The sequence below is a fragment of the Pipistrellus hanaki genome (genome assembly GCF_964339955.1).
Source record: "Pipistrellus hanaki genome assembly, chromosome: X".
NCBI classification, from domain to species: domain Eukaryota; kingdom Metazoa; phylum Chordata; class Mammalia; order Chiroptera; family Vespertilionidae; genus Pipistrellus; species Pipistrellus hanaki.
The window spans coordinates 19,019,701-19,037,360 of record NC_140524.1 but is presented as its reverse complement, the minus strand read 5'-3'; the positions used below and the strand labels follow the sequence as shown (position 1 = coordinate 19,037,360).

The 17,660-nt window shown below is 42.1% G+C and overlaps 1 protein-coding gene across 4 annotated transcripts in view; it reads right to left on the bottom strand.

Moving 5' to 3' along the window:
- ATP11C (ATPase phospholipid transporting 11C (ATP11C blood group)) overlaps nt 1–6,468 on the bottom strand; it is a 189,825-nt gene extending 183,357 nt beyond the window's left edge. For 2 of the 4 annotated variants that reach the window (XM_084870181.1, XM_084870182.1), the window contains exon 1: nt 5,494–5,738. Coding sequence is in view for 1 of the 4 variants with exons in the window: in XM_084870182.1 (XP_084726308.1) it covers nt 5,494–5,520 (27 nt within the window). In the remaining 3 variants the exon portion in view is untranslated. Of the gene's footprint in view, nt 1–5,493 lie in introns of all 4 variants that reach the window. The other 2 variants (XM_084870183.1, XM_084870184.1) reach the window with 2 other exon arrangements.
- Between the last annotated feature and the right edge of the window lie 11,192 nt (nt 6,469–17,660).

Below are 17,660 nucleotides of genomic sequence, written 5' to 3'. Positions count from 1 at the left end.
GCAGGTGGGAATACAGGTTGGTACAGCCACTGAGAAAAACAGTACAGAGATTTCTTTAAAAATTAAAAAGGAACTGCCATTGACCTAGTGATCCCATTTTTAGGAATATAACCTAAGAATCACAAAATATCAATCAGAAAGAATATATGCACCCCTATGTTCATAGAACCATTATTTACAACAGCTAAGATCTGGAAACAGCCCGAGTGTCCATCAGTGATGATTTTATCCAAAAGTTGTGGTATACTTATACCATGGAATACTATGCAAGTATAAAAAAGAAGGTTCTCTTACACTTTGAAAAAGCATGGAGGGACCTGGAGACTATTATGTTAAGCAAAATATGCCAGTCTGAGAAAGACAAATAGTACATGATGTTACTTATATGTGTAATCTAATGAAAAAAAATAATTGACAAACAAAATAGGTCCAGAGACGTGGATAAATGAAACAGAATGACACGTCTGGGCGGAGAGAAGTGGGTGGAACGGGAAGAGATTAGCCAAAGAACTTATATGCATATTGCATAGCCCATGGACACAAACAATAGAGTGGTGAAGGCTTGGAGTTGAGCAGGAAGGAGCTGGGTGGAAGGGGGCAAAAAGAGAGGGGGGAATTGGGGACATTTGTAATACTGTTAGCAATAAAAAACAAATTAAAAAATAAAAACTTGCCAAAAAAATTTTTTAGTGCTCTAATCTAATCTAGAAAACAGACTTAAATGCTCAAATTTTTAAGTGGACATAAAAATATTTTTCTCATTTAGAATAAGCATAGTATAGTATTTTTCCACTGAAAAGAAGTTATTATCAGTGCTACCCACTTAATAGAAGCCCCATCTGAAATGTATAAACTTCTTGATAGCTGCTTAACCAACTGATCATTTTTAGCTTTATTACTGACTCAGACTGTGTTATCAATTGAGTTCAAAGCAATTCAGCAAGAACTTATTTAGCAAGAACTTATTTAGCAACTACTGTTTACTTGATGCTGTGCTAGCTAAATGATTATTATCAAGAAAGCTGTTCTCTCATTTTTCCAATACCTAGGTGAAGAAGAGGAGACAAGGAAAATACAGCCACCATAATAATACTTTCAGAAAACACATAATAGAGGAGCCTAAAAATAAATAAATACCAGCTTAAACAGCATAGGCCTCACCAATCTTCCCATATTCTATTAGATAAATATGGGATCATATCTGGTATCCATGGTCCAACATTATCTATAAACCACAGATAGTCAGGATGTTGGACCAACCAACAATCCATCCACACACCGCAGTAATTGAGAGGCTGTATGCCAACGTGCTGGCACAGGGTATCCCACGCCTTTATCTGCAGTGCTAACCACTCATTCATTATTAAACTGCAGTAGTGTTAACATATGTTGCAGTCATGCTAATGTTTGTTTTATAATCACTGATTATCTACTCTTATACTAGCTAAGAAGGTAAGTGTTAAGTGAATGGAAATTTGAAAACTAGTTCACGTATGGAAACCCAGAAATTCCCCCCCTAATCTCAAGGATTCCAGATTCAAAAGATTAATCCGTATAAAGCTATAGATGTACAGAAATTCCTTGATGAAAATATAGAATTTTTATTTTGTGTCCCATGCCTTCTTCGTCCTCTCTGGGAGAGCCAATCAACCATGTTAGGCAAGCAGTCAGCCTTGATGATTTTTTTCAATCACTCAACAAACCAGCACCTGAAATCCCTCACGGGCTAGTTCTCTGAATTTCATCCAGACACAGCGGGGTTAGCAATGGCTCTCCCAGGGGCCACTGACCAGCCTTTACCTCCCAGAACTCATAGCCTAACTGATGGTCAATTGGCAGCCTAGGTGAGAAAATGAGCTGAGTTGGACAGTTCTATCAATATGAAAATGTCCAGTTTCACCTGCCTGAATTTCACCTCTGCTAAAAGTTCATTAAGAGCACTGAAAACTACCTAATTTATAGATACTTAATATTACCCACTAAAAAGTTGAATTATGAGCAATAATAATAAACAGAAGGAGCAAACAGTAAACGCTTATAGAAGGTATTTAAAAGAGATTCGGAGTTTTGTGTTGCTTAATCGGTAAAAGGCAAATTAAAGAAAAAAGACAAAAAATTAGTTTTCAGGTATTTAACATATAAATAATTTTAAAATATTTATTTCAAGTAGCAGAGAGCCATTCCTAAATAGGTTTCCCACCTTATGCAGGGTTTAGTATGAAATAATTTAATAAGTCAAAAGGGGGTAATTTTTGTTGCTTAGATTCTCATTAAACCTTTAAACCCATGTGAAAATGCTCCTGCAGCCACTAGGAATTTTATGAAGAGTAAAGACAGTATAACATAAAACTCGCTGACCCTTAAGTCTCAATTAGTCCAGACTTTCAATTAAATGTGCTTTTAGAGGAGATAAAAATTCTATAGACAAAGCTACTATTATTGATTTTAATTAATAAGTGTATGGAGAATGGAGATTCTGGTTGTCTGGGTAAAGGCAGTGCTTTTATTATACTCAGAGGCATCTAACTCTTAAATCTTTTAAGACACCCCTTACCTGCCTAAGTCCTACAATCCTACACCAAATCCACCAATTTCTACCTCAAAACTATAAATTTCTACCTCATAATTTATCAGAAAGGAAAAACTATTATTAATTGCAAAGATAGCAAGGCCATAGCTTTAAAAAATACAATGAATCACTTTTTTTTTAACATATCTTTGTTACTCAAATACCATTCTGATCACTCACGGTGCAAGAACATTCAAATAATAAACCAAAAAGAAACAGAAGTTAAAGACTTGTTTTCAAACACTATAGCCAATGATGCCACACTTGCCTATAAAACCACATCCACACCTCAGTGGCTACCAAACCATTCAGCAGAGCTTCCTTAACTGTAAGCTGTTTGAAGATAACCAGTTTGAGCACTAGGGACTTTTTCCCCCCTAAGCTCTGAATAGCTATAGGGAATCTCAGCAGGGTTGAAGAAGTAAGCTCAACCACAGCATTCTGCTAAAATGAAGCCAATCAAAAGTAACAGCATCTTTATCAGCGTGCATGTGTGTTGTGGGGGAGAGGGGCGTCCTGGTTATGGATAAATTGGGCCATGGTTTTAGGATGGAAAGTCTCTGAATACTACTTCTTTCAGTTTGAAACTGGAGATCCTGGGGAAATAAATAGCCTTTTAAAAATGATTCAGCAAACACTACTAAGCCACAGATGATGCTACTCCCAAGAGATATTTACTTCCCATGTCAGAATTAAAATATAAAGCCATGTACTAACATGTAGTATCTAGTTTTCAGTGACCAGCAACTACAAACACCACCCCTGCAGTTTATTTCACATTCAGTCAATTTCAGACTTTGGGCATTAAAAAAACAAAACAAACAAACAAACAAAAAACACACCAAACACTTAATGTTGGTAAGAATTCAAAGCCCCATCTCTGAAATATAAAATCAATCATAAGGCAGCACACAACTTGGACTATATTGCTGTGTAAGTCTCAAAGTCCACTAAATCTTTAATGGTAGCCTTACAGTGATGTAAATGGGAGTGCCCCTCAAATAATCTCTACTAGGCAAAAGATAGGACATGGGGCTTCCTGATTCAAAGGAGATAAAACCTGACCCTCTCACCCCCAAATTTTGAAGTAATTCTTTAGCAATAAGTATTGGATAGCATGTTTCACATTCAATTCAATGGTTTGCTCTATGACTCCCGAGGACCTTCCAGTTTACTGCACTGGTAGAAATTCTGAGACTTCACCATAGTCATGACTGTGTAGAAAACTGAGCAGTCAGGTATGCTAACAGAAACAATGAGGTCAAAGCTCATTTCAGCATGAGCTTAAGTGATTCCAGAAAGATCTTGATTGGGGATGCCAAGCACTAGCCTCAAACCTGCAGGTTGGCACCTCAAGAACTGCCGCAAATTCTACTGCATGCCCTGGCTCCTTGGGCCAACATTACTTAATTACTACTCTGATACACTGCAGATCACTCTCAACCAAAGAAAAGCAAAGGGGCTTTTAGACCAATACTTCCATTGCTTGCTTTCAGATCCTCAAAAAAGTGAGAATGTCAACAGCTTAATTTTAAGCTAATGAATTTATTATGAATCAGAGGCCGGTGGTTTTTCCATTATGAGTGTCATGTTGAAAAGACTACCCTTTTCCCAAATATTACCATTAGCTTTTTGTCACCCCCATACAATACATTTATATTTCCCAAAAATCTATGAAATAGAATATTCTTTTACCTTCTTGGGCTAAATGTGAGAAACCAATTTTGGTCACTTCCTTTATAGCAAAGCACCAAATACAAGCCAATTCCTATGGATTTCAAGATCCTTGATATGTACAACTGGTACTGACTGCCACAGATAATCTGCTCCAATTTCATAAAATATGTTTATGGAAGAGGTAAACATTTAGAAAAACATTAACGCGGCACTCTTGTGATACTAATATCCTAAAAGGGGATGTCTAATTGTCTTTTAGCCACAGTACATTTGTGAAAGTTTCAAATGCACAAGGATAAAAACAATCTCAACTTAAAGACAAAGCCTTCTTTCACATCATTGGCAGAAATATCAAATCCTATCCCCTCCACCTCATCTTGAAATTAAAGAAGTTACTACAAAACAGCAACATGGAAGTCATGGTCCCTGTTTTACTCCATTCTTAATGTACCCTCGAGTCTAGGAGTAAAACAGGTTACTCAAAAGACAGTAGCCAGAGATTGTCAGTTCTGGGGAATTGGAAAGGGGGTAAACGTGGGCGGAGCTGTTTAGCAGCAGCCTGCCTCCACCCAAGGGTTCAGTGCCAGGGGCTTTAAGGGCTCCGCGGGGCTTTAGACGCGATGCTCAGTAGCGGCTGCGCCGCCTCTAGGAGTCCCCACATCCATCCAGTCCACACTGACAATCGCCCTAGCTTTTATCAGCCCCTGAAGGTGAGCTTTTTAGGCTAGGTCTCCAAAGTTTATCCAGCCTCTGATCACCAGCCACCCAAGCAAGGTTGAGTCCTACCCTCGCCTCCGGCCCCCTAAAAGCCCCGGAGTCTCCTTTTCGGCCACCTTTTCTGCCACGAAGACAGGTTTACGTTTACCACCTCCATGTGCTCGTAGCAGAAGAAACAAAAGAAAGCCACCTCCCTGATCATAAAACGCCATCTTCGACTAATTGGCAAATCGAGGGGCCCTTCGGTGGTCGATCCCCCACCATCCGGTCCTAGGCACCCCACCCCGTCTCAGGCTGAGTTTGTAACGGCCCCAGGAAGCATAGCTTAAATCGTCCGGGCTGATGGGGGGGGAGAGTGTCCTCTGAGAGCCCTACCTGCCTCCCACCCTGGCTGCCGGGGCAGCATATTTCAGTGAGTATTAAAAGGCGGTGTCTCCCACAGATGCACTGATCTCGGCAGAACTGTCCCCAGCGGAGGGACCGACGAGCCAGCGCACTGGCCCGCGTGGAGCCGCAGCGCGGGTACTTACAAAGCGATTAAAGCTCCTGCGGAACATCGCGTCCGAGGTGGGGGGCGCCGAGCTGCGTTCCGCCGGGCTGGCTGGGAAGGCGCCGTCCACAGAACACACTGCGGCGGGGGCGGCTGGCGCGAAGCGCACGGGAGGCGGGCACCCCGGCCACCAGCAGCCGCCCGCACCGCCGCCGCCGCCCTCCCGGGCTCTGAGCGCTGCCCCCGCCTCCCCGGGGCCCCCGCCCTCCCGCGCCCCCGCCCCGCCTCGCTCGCGGCCCGCCCCCACCCGCGCGTCTTGGGAACCGTGGCCCGACCGCTCCTGCTTATCTGGCCCCGGCACCGCCGCCCCTCCGCTCCCGCAGCAGCCCGCGGAGAAGGCGACTCCGAAGCGCGGGGGAGGGAAGGTGGGGGAGCCCTAGGCTCCTCCTGCGGGGAGGGGACGCTCCTATCTCTCCGCCGGCGCCGGGCTCGGCCTCCCGCGGTCTGCACGCTTCCCAGAAGCAGGGCCACCGCCCGCCCTCCCCGCTAGCCAGCCCGCGTGCTTCCGCCCCACTCGGGGCACAGTGGGGGACTCTCCAAGGCACCCCGCGCCTCACCTGGCCTCACTACTCCACTGGCTCGGTCGGGAGTCCCAGCCGCCCCTGACCCGGCCCTAACTCCTGCACCGCACCGCTTCACTCGCAGTCCCTCCGGGGTCCGCGCCGCCCGGCGCTTGGGTCCCGCACCCGGGTGGGGGAGCCACAGTGCCGCCCACCGGCCCGCCCCGAGCCCACCGGACTGCAAGGCTCTGAGCTAAGAGCAGCAGGGCGCTCCCTGTGAACGCCTCAGTGCGATCCGGGCGGGGAAACTAGTTACGAAACCCGCCCCCTCCTCGTCTGGAAAGCGCGGGTCTTCCCACTACCCTTTCCTAGCTCCGCTCCCACCTACTCGGCTGGCCCTCCTTTGGTTCTGTGGTCCTGCCTCCCACCGCCTTACTTCCACTTTCTCTAGTGGTTGTAAAGTCAGGCTAGTGTGTTACTGCGCAGAGGGGCGGGATTTCCATGCCGCCCAGCCCCACCCTAAACCCCGCCCCTTCGCCTCCTAGCATCATGGGAGTTGTAGTCCAACTTTGCCTCTATTCCACCCTGTACTGTGGGCCGGGAGCTCCCTCACTCGCCTGTGCCTGGTTTGCCCAGAGCATTGAAGGAGGAAGCGGCTGAGACCTCCGGGCCAAACCGTGGTTCTCAGGGACTGAATGTGGAGGCCAGGAGTGCTCCTTAGATTCCCCGCTATGTGGGAAATGTGAGAGGGATAACTAAGGCAAAACCCCAAATGCTGGAAGCCTTCCCTACATTGTGAAACCCTCTGGGCTCCTAGTTTAGAACTAGAATTTGCCAAACTTTAAAAATGAGATATGAAAGCTGAGTCTGGAATTGCCCCAAGACTGGGCATCCCAACCATCACCTTTCTATGGCTTACCCGAGGCTGTTGAACTTTCTGATTCCTCTAAGAAAGTAAAGAATTTAAGTACATTTACCAGAGCTTTCTACTGTGCCATATTCTCCTGCCAGTCTAAAGTTGGGGGCAGGGTCCAACGACAACACGGGCCTCCCTTCAGATCGTGAAGGCCCTTACTGCTGGCCACTAGCTCTTCTTTTCTCCTTAGGGGTTCAGACTCACTTCAACAAACTTTTATTGGGCATTTTCTTTGTACCATGCATTGTGCTAAGGGCTAGATGCAGCAACTTCTTCAAAGACCTCCCCAATAAGCTGGTTGCAGTCTAGTCAGAGGATGTTTGCTAGAGCAGATGTTCAGAAAATGGAGAAGAGCAAGATTGTATCTGAAAGGGGGGTCTGGAAAGCTTTTCTGAAAACCCTGAAGATTACACTGGACCTTAAAAGTGGGAAGGCTTTACAGGAGCTGACAGAAAAAAAAACAAAAAAAGAACAGTGGGCAAAGTCCAGGGTGGAGACTTCTGTGAGAAAGTACAGGACGACCTTAGAAAAAGAACACACTGCCCTGTCATATGCCTATGATGTGTGGGCTGTGTGAGCAGATCGCCTGAACTAAACCCTTCCCCAAAGGATCTTCAGAAACACTCTATGAAATTTGACCTTGATTCTTTGAGGAGGAACCAATCCCCAAAGTGCAAATGCATGAAATTTAAGGTAGGTGCACAAATTCCTAATCACCAAGAAGTAAAATCTTATCTTTCCCAATTGTAGTTCCATCAGATTGGCTCACACTGAGGATCCATCTAATGATTTTTGAAGTTTATCTAAAATGCATATTAATCAGATATTAGGATGTTTTTGTATTGTGTGTTTTTTTTGTTTTGTTTTGTTTTGTTTTTGCAAAATGGATCTAAACTTTTGCTATCTACTCTTTCAAAAATTTATTTTCAAATAGAGTTTATTTTCTGGCTTTACATTTTGTTGGACACAGCAACTAATGTAATTTAACTCACATTAGTTAAATTACTATGTAGCAGGCCCTAGTCTAGATACTGAAACGGGTGTGGAAGAGATTCTTGTCTTTTGTTCTAGGCACAAATTTAGAATCATTATCAATAAAATACATCCTTATCAATAAAATAGGTAATACAAAATAAATTTAGACATTGGGGTTGCAAGTGCTTACTAGTAAGTAATAAGTAATATCTTTTTGTATACAATTTTGTTAAACAAATGGAAAAATGTACTTTGCTTATGAATTCAAACAGACCAACTTAAAAAATTAGAGAACTGAAAATTGTTTTTGCAGTGTTCTCTCACACACCTTTGTGTATTGTTTCATATGTCATTGTCATTTAGCCCAGCTTAAAAGCAATGCATTTACCATCCCCCAAGATATAGCAGTAATGTTTGTCATATTTCCATTTGTTATTATAATCACACTATCTCTATGTTCTCCTAATTTATTTCATCACAACATCTATACTCATGGGTTTGCTTGACTATAAAAATGCAATTGCACACAAATCAATCTATGCTCAGCAAACATGAAAATTAGACAACGTAATTTTTTCCATATACAAGCTCAACCTGGAGTTAGTTGCTCTCACATACATCCTCTAGAGTTACTTTCCTTTGAGCTTTTTTTTTTATGACAAGAAGAAATTATTTTTGTTCTTTGCAAGGCCTCTTCACAGTTTCTAAAGAAAACCCAAGTGTTGTAAAAGGCCGTTTTCATAATGACTATTTAATGACTATGAAAACGCGGACCATCAGCCTGCATTTTCATTTGGCCTACTCCATAAACACAACTGCAAAAACCGACTTCCTCCAGCCTAAACTGTCAGAAGCCTTGGCATATGTAACACCAACTCTTGTGGTGTAGCAGCTGACTGCAGCAGAAGTCCCAGGATCCTGCAGGCAGGAATTGTGAGGAAGCAGCCTTTTGTCCTTTTCACATCTCCACTAGGTATAATGCTTACCGTAGGATAAAGGTAAGGGAAAGTGTTCTCCCTTGACTAATTTAATTCTGCTGCTTCATTTCTGTGCATGATCCTTATAAGCCCTTCTTATCTATGGACCCCCTTGTTCATTCCCACCTTCTACCTCAACCCCTCAGAAATCTCACCATGGCAAATGGGCAGAACCACGTCTAGGGCACAGGACGCAGTATACAATTTCAAAGGAGGGAAGCACACTGCTTCTCGGTTCAGTCAGATGGTCAGCAATTCAGGGATCCAGCAGGAAGGGAATGGTAAGAAGGCGTCACTTCCTCCATCTAATACTAAAAAAAGAAAAGAAAAAAAATTGAAGCTGTTATATCAGCATCTAAATGAATGCCATCAGCAAGTTGAAGAAATTCAACTGTCTGCTGAGCTTTCAAACATACCCCATAAGACTATCTTTTGCCCATTTGACATTTTTTTTTTTCTCCCAAGACTGGCCTTAATGCTTATTTAATACCAAATTCACCCATATCTCCCTATAGGTCCTCTTAAATTCAGTTTTTACACTGCATCCACAGAAATCTTTGGAAGGCAAATCAGGTCAAATCACTCCCCTATTTATGATTTTTAGTAGCTTCTCATTGAATTAGGAGAAGTCCCAAATCTTACTTTGCCATCATCTACATGGCTGTGAATTCTCTGACCCATGCCTTCCTCTCTAACCTCAATGAGCCTATTCTTCCCCTCACTCAGCAAGCTCCACCCCACTGGACACCTTTTTCCCCATAAGTTCCAAAAGACCCATCTTCCCTGACAGCTTTTGCACATGTGACCATGGGAAGCTTTCACGTGGCCTTTGCTATTCATTTTTCAGATCTTAGCTTAAATGCCACTTTGTCAGATGTGATCAGGGCTCCTTGTTATAGTGCTCCCAATAACTCATATTAATGACATTGAGGGTACTGACAAATGAGGTTAGTAATCATGGAGAACAGTAAAAGTCCAAGGGGATTGTAAATGATCTAATATTGTTTTGATTTGCAAAAAGGGAAAGTTGATGTATTCTAGTAATCATGATACCAAAGGCAAACAAGGTTCTAGAGCAGACTATTAAAAGGATAGCATAGCCAAAACCAGTTTGGCTCAGTGGTAGAGCGTCGGTCTGTGGACTGAAAGGTCCCGGGTTCGATTCCGGTCAAGGGCACGTACCTGGGTTGCGGGTACATCCCCAGTAGGGGGTGTGCAGGAGGCAGCTGGTTGATGTTTCTCTCTCATCAACGTTTCTAGCTCTCTATCTCTCTCCCTTCCTCTCTGTAAAAAATCAATAAAATATATTTTTAAAAAATTAAAAAAAGTAAAAGGATAGCATATTGCCTTAGCCAGTTTGTTCAGTGGATAGAGTGTTAGGCAGCAGACTGAAGGGTCCCAGGGTTTGATTCTGGTCAAGGGCGCATACATCAGCTGCAGGCTCACTCCCTCACCCCCAACTCCGCCCCAAGTCAGGGCACCTTAGGGGGCAACCAATGGATGTGTCTCTCTCACATCAGTGTTTCTCTCTCTCTCAGTCTCTCCCTCTCCTTTACCACTCTCTCTAAAAATCCTCGGGTGAGGATTAACAAAAAGAAAAGAAAAGGAAAAAAAAAAAGGATGGTGTATTTTATCACACTGAGAGTGAAGAGGCAATCACTAGGAACCACAAGGAGTTCACTGAGATATATTGATAGTAGTTTGGCCTTCAAGATTCTGAGAAAATGATTTCTAATTTAGAATTCCACATTCTCCAAAACTATATTGGGAGGATAGACAGAGAAGAGGTTAGAGATGTTACGTTATAAGAAGACTAAATCTTTATTCTCCATAATAAGAAGTCATTAAGTGAAAATATATCAGTATGCTTATATTATTGAGCAATGAGGAGATAAATACCAGAAGAAACAGCTAAAACAATGGAAAGTACTAGCCTCTAGGAGCACAAGTTGATAATAGAAAAGAATGTGATAAGGAACTTCAAATTTTTCTCTTTTACAAGTTATAAATAACTATTAAACTATGTACATGTATTATTTTCATAAAATAAAAATTAGTTCAAAATATAAATAGCATTTGTACATGCACACAGGAAGTTGGAGTGCATTCTAACCAAGGGAAATGGCAAAAATGTGGAGGTGAATTATTCCAGTAAATGATAAGTGGATCTGCCTACAGACACAGTGGGTCCATGCTAAGTATTAGTAAATGATATAAAATTAAAACCTCCCTTCTTAGGAACTTACTGGAATAGGCATTTCATCGTATAAGAGAATAAACTAAAAAGATATGAAACCCAGAAAACAGGAGACAAGCATAAAAGACAAGTAAAGGGAATTCCCCAGGTGATAATGAAAGAAAGTTCAAGATAAATAGCTATGTGGCATACACCAGGCCCAAAGAAAGTAGGGAGATGGAGGGACATAGGAGGGGTGTAGCTAAAGAAAAAAAAATAGATTAACTGATAGATTACCTGATATGTTTGACCACGTGGAGAATATTATTTAGAAAAATATTATAATTGTATGGAAAATTAATGAAGAATTAATTTTTATAAATATATATATAAACTTATAGGCAGCAAACTAACAAAAACCAAGGCAGTTTTTAACTACAAGAGAAACTGAAAGTTGTTCAAGAAAGTAAGTGAGTCATGATAAAATGCTTCTTGGCTCCAAAGTAAAAGATACTTAAGTAGCATAATAATGAAAACTGCCTTACTGATATAATAAATTAAAGCTCTGGGAAAATAAGTTGGAAAGTTTGTTTTTATAAGAGGTCTAAATTTTTCTCTTTCATAATAAGAAGGCAATAAACTATCTAAAAAAAGGAAAGACAAAAAAGCAGTATAAGTACATTCTATGGAAATGTGAAAGTAAATACTAGAAGAAACAACTAAAATTATTGAAAGTGGTTGCTATAGTAGTACAAACTGGAAGTTTGGAGAGATGTAGGGTTCTACTCTTTTTATTTATGTCTTATTAATCTATTTCACTTTTAAACTATATATATGTATTACTTTCAAGAATTAATAGGGACTGGCAGGGGACTGGTTAGGTGGTGATCAGGCTGGCAGGCAGAAGCAATCAGGGGCAATCAGGAAGGCAGGCAGGCGAGCAGTTGGGAGCCAGCAGTCTTGGATTATGAGAGGGTGCAGGCTGGGCTGAGGGACACCCCCGCCCCCCCATGCATGAATTTTGTGCACTGGGCAGTATGGCAGGAGGAGGTGCCACGGGAGTCTGGGCCACCTGCTTATTAAAATAACTTAACTTATGCCTTCAGAGTCTTATGGAATACTTCTCGCCAGATACATTGGATGGGAAACCTATGACTTTATCCTCATTTGGCCAGGCATTCAATCTCTACCAGAAATCACCAGCATTCTAGGAGTTTCTTCTTAAATGGAGAGCTCCCAGAAAAACAAACAAAACAAACAAATGAACAAATAAAAAAACAGGCAAACAATTGAGATGAGCAAGATAAACATCTCCTAGACCTTCTCAAATTCCCATTCCCCCTACCTTTTCTTAGCCCCTGCCTCAAGAGCCCAGGATCTTCTGCAGTCCCTCCTTCTGAATAGATGAATGAGATCTGCTAAACCTCTACAATCGAAGAATTGGGAAACTTTTAAAAATGTTTAGATGTGTATAAAGAACCACAGGGAATGAGCAATGCTGAGCCAAAGTAATGAGTTCATGGCAATAGGATTTAATATCAGTAAGTAAACTATTTGGGTGTCTAGGGAGGGTTCACTTACCTACTGCCTCTCAAATCACCTTTTAACTGCCAGCTGCTCTTCCCAATAACTTATGCTTGACATAAGTTGGGAGGACCAAGTTTACTCTCTCTCCCAGTCTGCCTACCTTTAAATATTCAACACTGCTTCCTTACTTCATCCTTCTTACAACATACTACCATACCTGTGGTTTATGAAAATCATTCTAGTCAATCCTTGATTTAACAAAGAATACCAAACAACAACAAAACAAAAAACCAAAAAAGTTAAAGCCATCAAATTACCTTACATTGTACATTTCATTAGCATTCAGAGTAAAACTGTTTCTTCTTCTTTGTGTTTACATACTTATATGTTGTCCAGGCAACAAGATAGAATATGGATTTTAAAGAAACAATGGTCTTGTCATTCTTCACAAGAAGTTAGTTAGCTGTCTCCTGCAGAACAGGACTGAGACTGTGATTTTAATTTGCGATTTAATTTGAGACCACTTGACTTTTCATTAGTCTGCAAAGCACCATATTAATATTAGTTATTATTCATTATTATTAAGTAGGAAAAGTTAGCATCTTTTTTGGGTAAAACCACAGCTTCCTTGGGAATATATGGTAATTTCCTTAATCAGCTATTGTTTTTGGCTCAGATCATAAACAATATTCATGATCTCAAATGTACAAAGAATTTATTTATAATCTTAACATATTTTTTCATGAATTAGTTAAATGTCAGCATAATCCAAATGAAGCCTACCAGGAAAAGAATTGATTCATATAAATTTCAATTGGTGACCTTCTATAGAAAAAAATTAAGGATTCCATAAATATAAAGAACAGATAGGAACAGGCAGAAGTTCAGCAAACTGCTGTTATTATAGTTGATAAAATTATGTATATTTTGAACTTTTCTGTGTACCTCTTGTTTCCATAATGGTAGTTCTATAATGACCTTTGGGACCTTTTAGAGGATGACATATGCTTATTTAAATTCCTTCCTCAACTGCAGGGGTGGAAAATATATGGCACATATGTTGCCACTCCCCACTATCACATTCATAGCAGACAGTGCTAATCAATCTTGGCACTCTTGTCATGAATTTGGAAGTAATCTCATAATCTTTTACAATCAAACCCTCTACACAGTTATAAAAATAGATCAGAGCAGTCACTTGAAATGAAAGCCATTTGTCATTCTTATTCTAACAAGAGGTCATACCATGTCTTAATCAAGAATCAGTGATGGCACGGAGTAGAAACTCAGTCAAGCTATCTTGAAAAAGGGAAATTTATTATAAGAACACAGCAGACATTATTACAGATATTTGGGCTATGAAGTACAGGCAGGCCACAGAGTGATTGAAACTATAATAGGTGAGCTGGAAGAGGAACAGATGAGAAAGACACTCTAGGATTGATGCCAGGATTCATGCCAGTTAATTTTACTATAATGAGTTGGGGATGCTCTGAGTGAGCCATTGTAGAGAAAGCATGCACCCAATGCAGCAAGAGTGGCACTGCCATGGTCATTCTTGGGGAAATAAAACAGCATCTCAGCATCAAGCCACCAGAGCTCTGATCTATGTCTCAATGTATGAGAGATCCTATTACTCAACATTCTCATTAACATATGATGTTCTCAGTGTTCCAGATTTTGGCCATTCTCATAGAGTTTCCTGCAACCAATAGTGTGCTGGAACTGGCTTGTATCAGTTTGCAAGGGTGGGTGGTTAAATTTTTGGACAAATAGAGAAATTAGCAGTCTGCAGTGTGGAAGAGGAATCATCAGGAACATACCATGCTGGCACTGTGATCCTGGATATCCAGCTTCCAGAACTCAACTGTATAACAGCTTTCACAGTGTGGTCAGGGTTAAGCTCCTCAACAAGACAGCCTGAGATGTGATCCCACCAACAAATGGGACAACAATTAAGACCCTATTACAACAGGAGAGCCCAAATAACCCACACAAGACACATTCCCAGAGCATCCTCCTCAGGAGATCAAAGAGACTGCACCACTGGCTCCCACAGGACACTTACTATTGTACATAAGGCCAGTGCATGAAGACTAGGAGTCATAACAGTTCCATCTAATACATAGAAAAAACCCAACAACAACAGACAGCTAAAATAAGGAGACAAAGAAACAACCTCTAAATGAAAGAAAAGGAGGAATCTCCAGAAAAAGCTAAATGAAATATAGGCTAGCAATTTATCAGATATAGAGTTCAGAGCAATGGTTATAGGGATGTTCAAATAACTTAGTCAACACTACAAGGAACTTAGTGGAAGGTACATCAGCATGAGAAAGGACATGGAAATCATAAATAAGAACCAGTCAAAAATGAAGAATACCATATCTGACAGCAAACAGACTGAAAATGAAGGATGAAAAAAATATTCCATGCAAACAGAAATTGAAAAAAATCGGGGGCCTGGCAAGTGTGGTTCAATGGGTGAGCATCAACCCATGCACCAGGAGGTCGCTGGTTTGATAACCAGTCAGGGCACATGCTTGGGTTGTGGGCTTAATACTCAGTACGGGGCTTACAAGAGGCAGCCAATTGATGTGTCTCTCATCAATGTTTCTATCTTTCTCTCCCTCTCCCTTCCTTTCTTTGAAGTCAATACATACATGTTTTTAAAAGAGCTAGGGTAGCAATACTCATAACTGTTTGAATATTTTGTTCTGATGTGGGTCTCTTATAGACAGAATTTATATGGGTAATGTTTTCTTATCCACTCAGCTACCCAATATCTTTTGATTGGAGCATTTAGTTCATTTACACTTAATGTTATTATTGATAGGTACTTATTTATGCCATTTTATGTTATACTTATGTTCCTTTCTATATATTTCTTCTTCTTCTTAAAGCAGTCCCTTTAACATTCTTGCTATATGGTTTGGTGGTAGTGAACTCCTTTAACTTTTTTTTCTTGGCAGCTCTTTATTTCACCTTTAATTTTATTTTATTTTTATTTTTTTAAAAAATATATATATTTTATTGATTTTACACAGAGGAATTGAGAGGGACAGAGAGTTAGAAACATCAATGAGAGAGAATCATCGATCAGCTGCCTCTTGCACACCCCCTACTGGGGATGTGCCTGCAACCAAGGTACATGCCCTTGACTGGAATTGAACCTGGGACCTTTCAGTCCGCAGGCCGACGCTCTATCCACTGAGCCAAACCGGTCCCGGCTATTTCACCTTTAATTTTAAATGATAGCCTTGCTGGATAAAGTAGTCCAGGTTTCAGGTCCTTGACTTTTAGTACTTTGAATACTTTATGAAAATGCCTTCTGGCTTGAAGTGTTTCTGTTGGAAAACCAGCTGACAGCCTATGGGAACTCTCTTGTAGGTAAGTAACTTTCTTGTTGCCTTTACATTTTTTCTCTTTGGCCTGTTCAGGGTGGCTCAGTGGTTGAGTATCGACCTATGAACCAGGAGATCATGGTTCAATTCCTGGTCAGGGCATGTGCTAGATTGCTGAATTGATCTTAGAGGGGGGCGTACAGGTCTCCTGGTTCATAGGTCAGTGCTCAACCACCAAGCCACACTTGGGGGGCATCCATACAACTTACTTTTAATTCCTCCCATTGTATCCTTGATGTTGAACAGGCCAGCAGGGGACCAGTTAGGGGCAATCAGGCCAGCAAGCAGAGGCAGTTAGGGGTGATCAGGCAAGCAGGTAGAGTGGTTAGGGGAAGCCAGGCTGGCAGGGGGATAGTTAGGATATGACCAGGCTGGCAGGGGGGCAATTATGGAGCAACCAGGCTGGCAGGGGAGAATTGAGGGTGTGAACAGGCTGGCACGGGACCAGTTAGGGGGCAGCCAGGCTGGCAAGCAGAGGAAGTTAGGGGTGATCAGGCAGGCAGCCAGGCAGCCTGCAAGTGGTTAGGAGCCAGCAGTCCCAAATTGCAAATGGGAAGTCCAACTGCCAGTTTAGGCCCCATCCCCCAAGGGGTCCCAGATTGGAGAGGGTGCAGGCAGGGCTGAGGGGAACCCCCCCCCCCCACCTCTCTGGGCACAAATTTCATGCACCAGGCCTCTAGTCTACACTAATAAAAGAGGAAAATGCTAATTGACCGTACCTTTGCTATGCCCACAGCCAATCAGGAGTGATATGCAAATTAAGCCAACAAAGATGGAGAGTAAATATGAATATGCAGGAGGGGTGAGCTCTGTCTGACACTGCTGCAGGGTCCAGTGTACTATGGGGTACTGGACAGGCCAGGCGAGCAGTGCCTGACACCACCAGCTGGGTCAAGGCCTCTCGGTAACAGTAAAAAAAGTTACACTGAATGACCCCCCCCAAAAAATACATTAGGGGCCAGGAAACGTTCAAAGAACTGGGGAACCATTCCCAAATCAGGAAGGGAAGTCACAGGGTGTACATTATTACTATGAATACAGTATTTTCTACTACTTACAATATATACAATGTAATGTATTAGATGCCTTCCTATCACATGAAGTATGTATTCTCCTAGAGTAATACTGGTACATATGTTATAGTTATGGTAGTATGCCATATCCTATCTATCAATATATTAATAAAAGGGTAATATGCTAATTAGACCATGAGATCTTCCAGAAGTCCTTCTGGACAAAGGCATGGTGGTGGGGCCGAGGCAGATGCAGTTAGGGGTGATCAGGCCAGGAGGGGAGAGTAGTTGGGAGTGATCAGGTTGGCAGGGGGGAGGGGCAGTTGAGGGGCTAGAAGGCCGGCAGAGGGGACCAGTTGGGGTGAGGAGGCCAGCAGGGGGGTGAAGTTGGGGGCAATCAGGCCAGCAGGCAGAGTGGTTAGGGGTGATCAAGCAGGCAGGCAGGCAAGCAAGTTAGTGGTTAGGAGCCAGCAGTCCCAGATTGCGAGGGGGTTGTCCGACTGCCAGTTTAGGCCTGATCCAACAGGGGTCTCAACCTCACTGCTCCTGAGGACAAGCTGGACACTCTAGCAGTGGGGCTGAGGGGACTGGGCACCGCCATCTTGTGGCTACGGGGTCCACCATTTTGTCACTGAGTGATGGTTAATTTGCATATCACT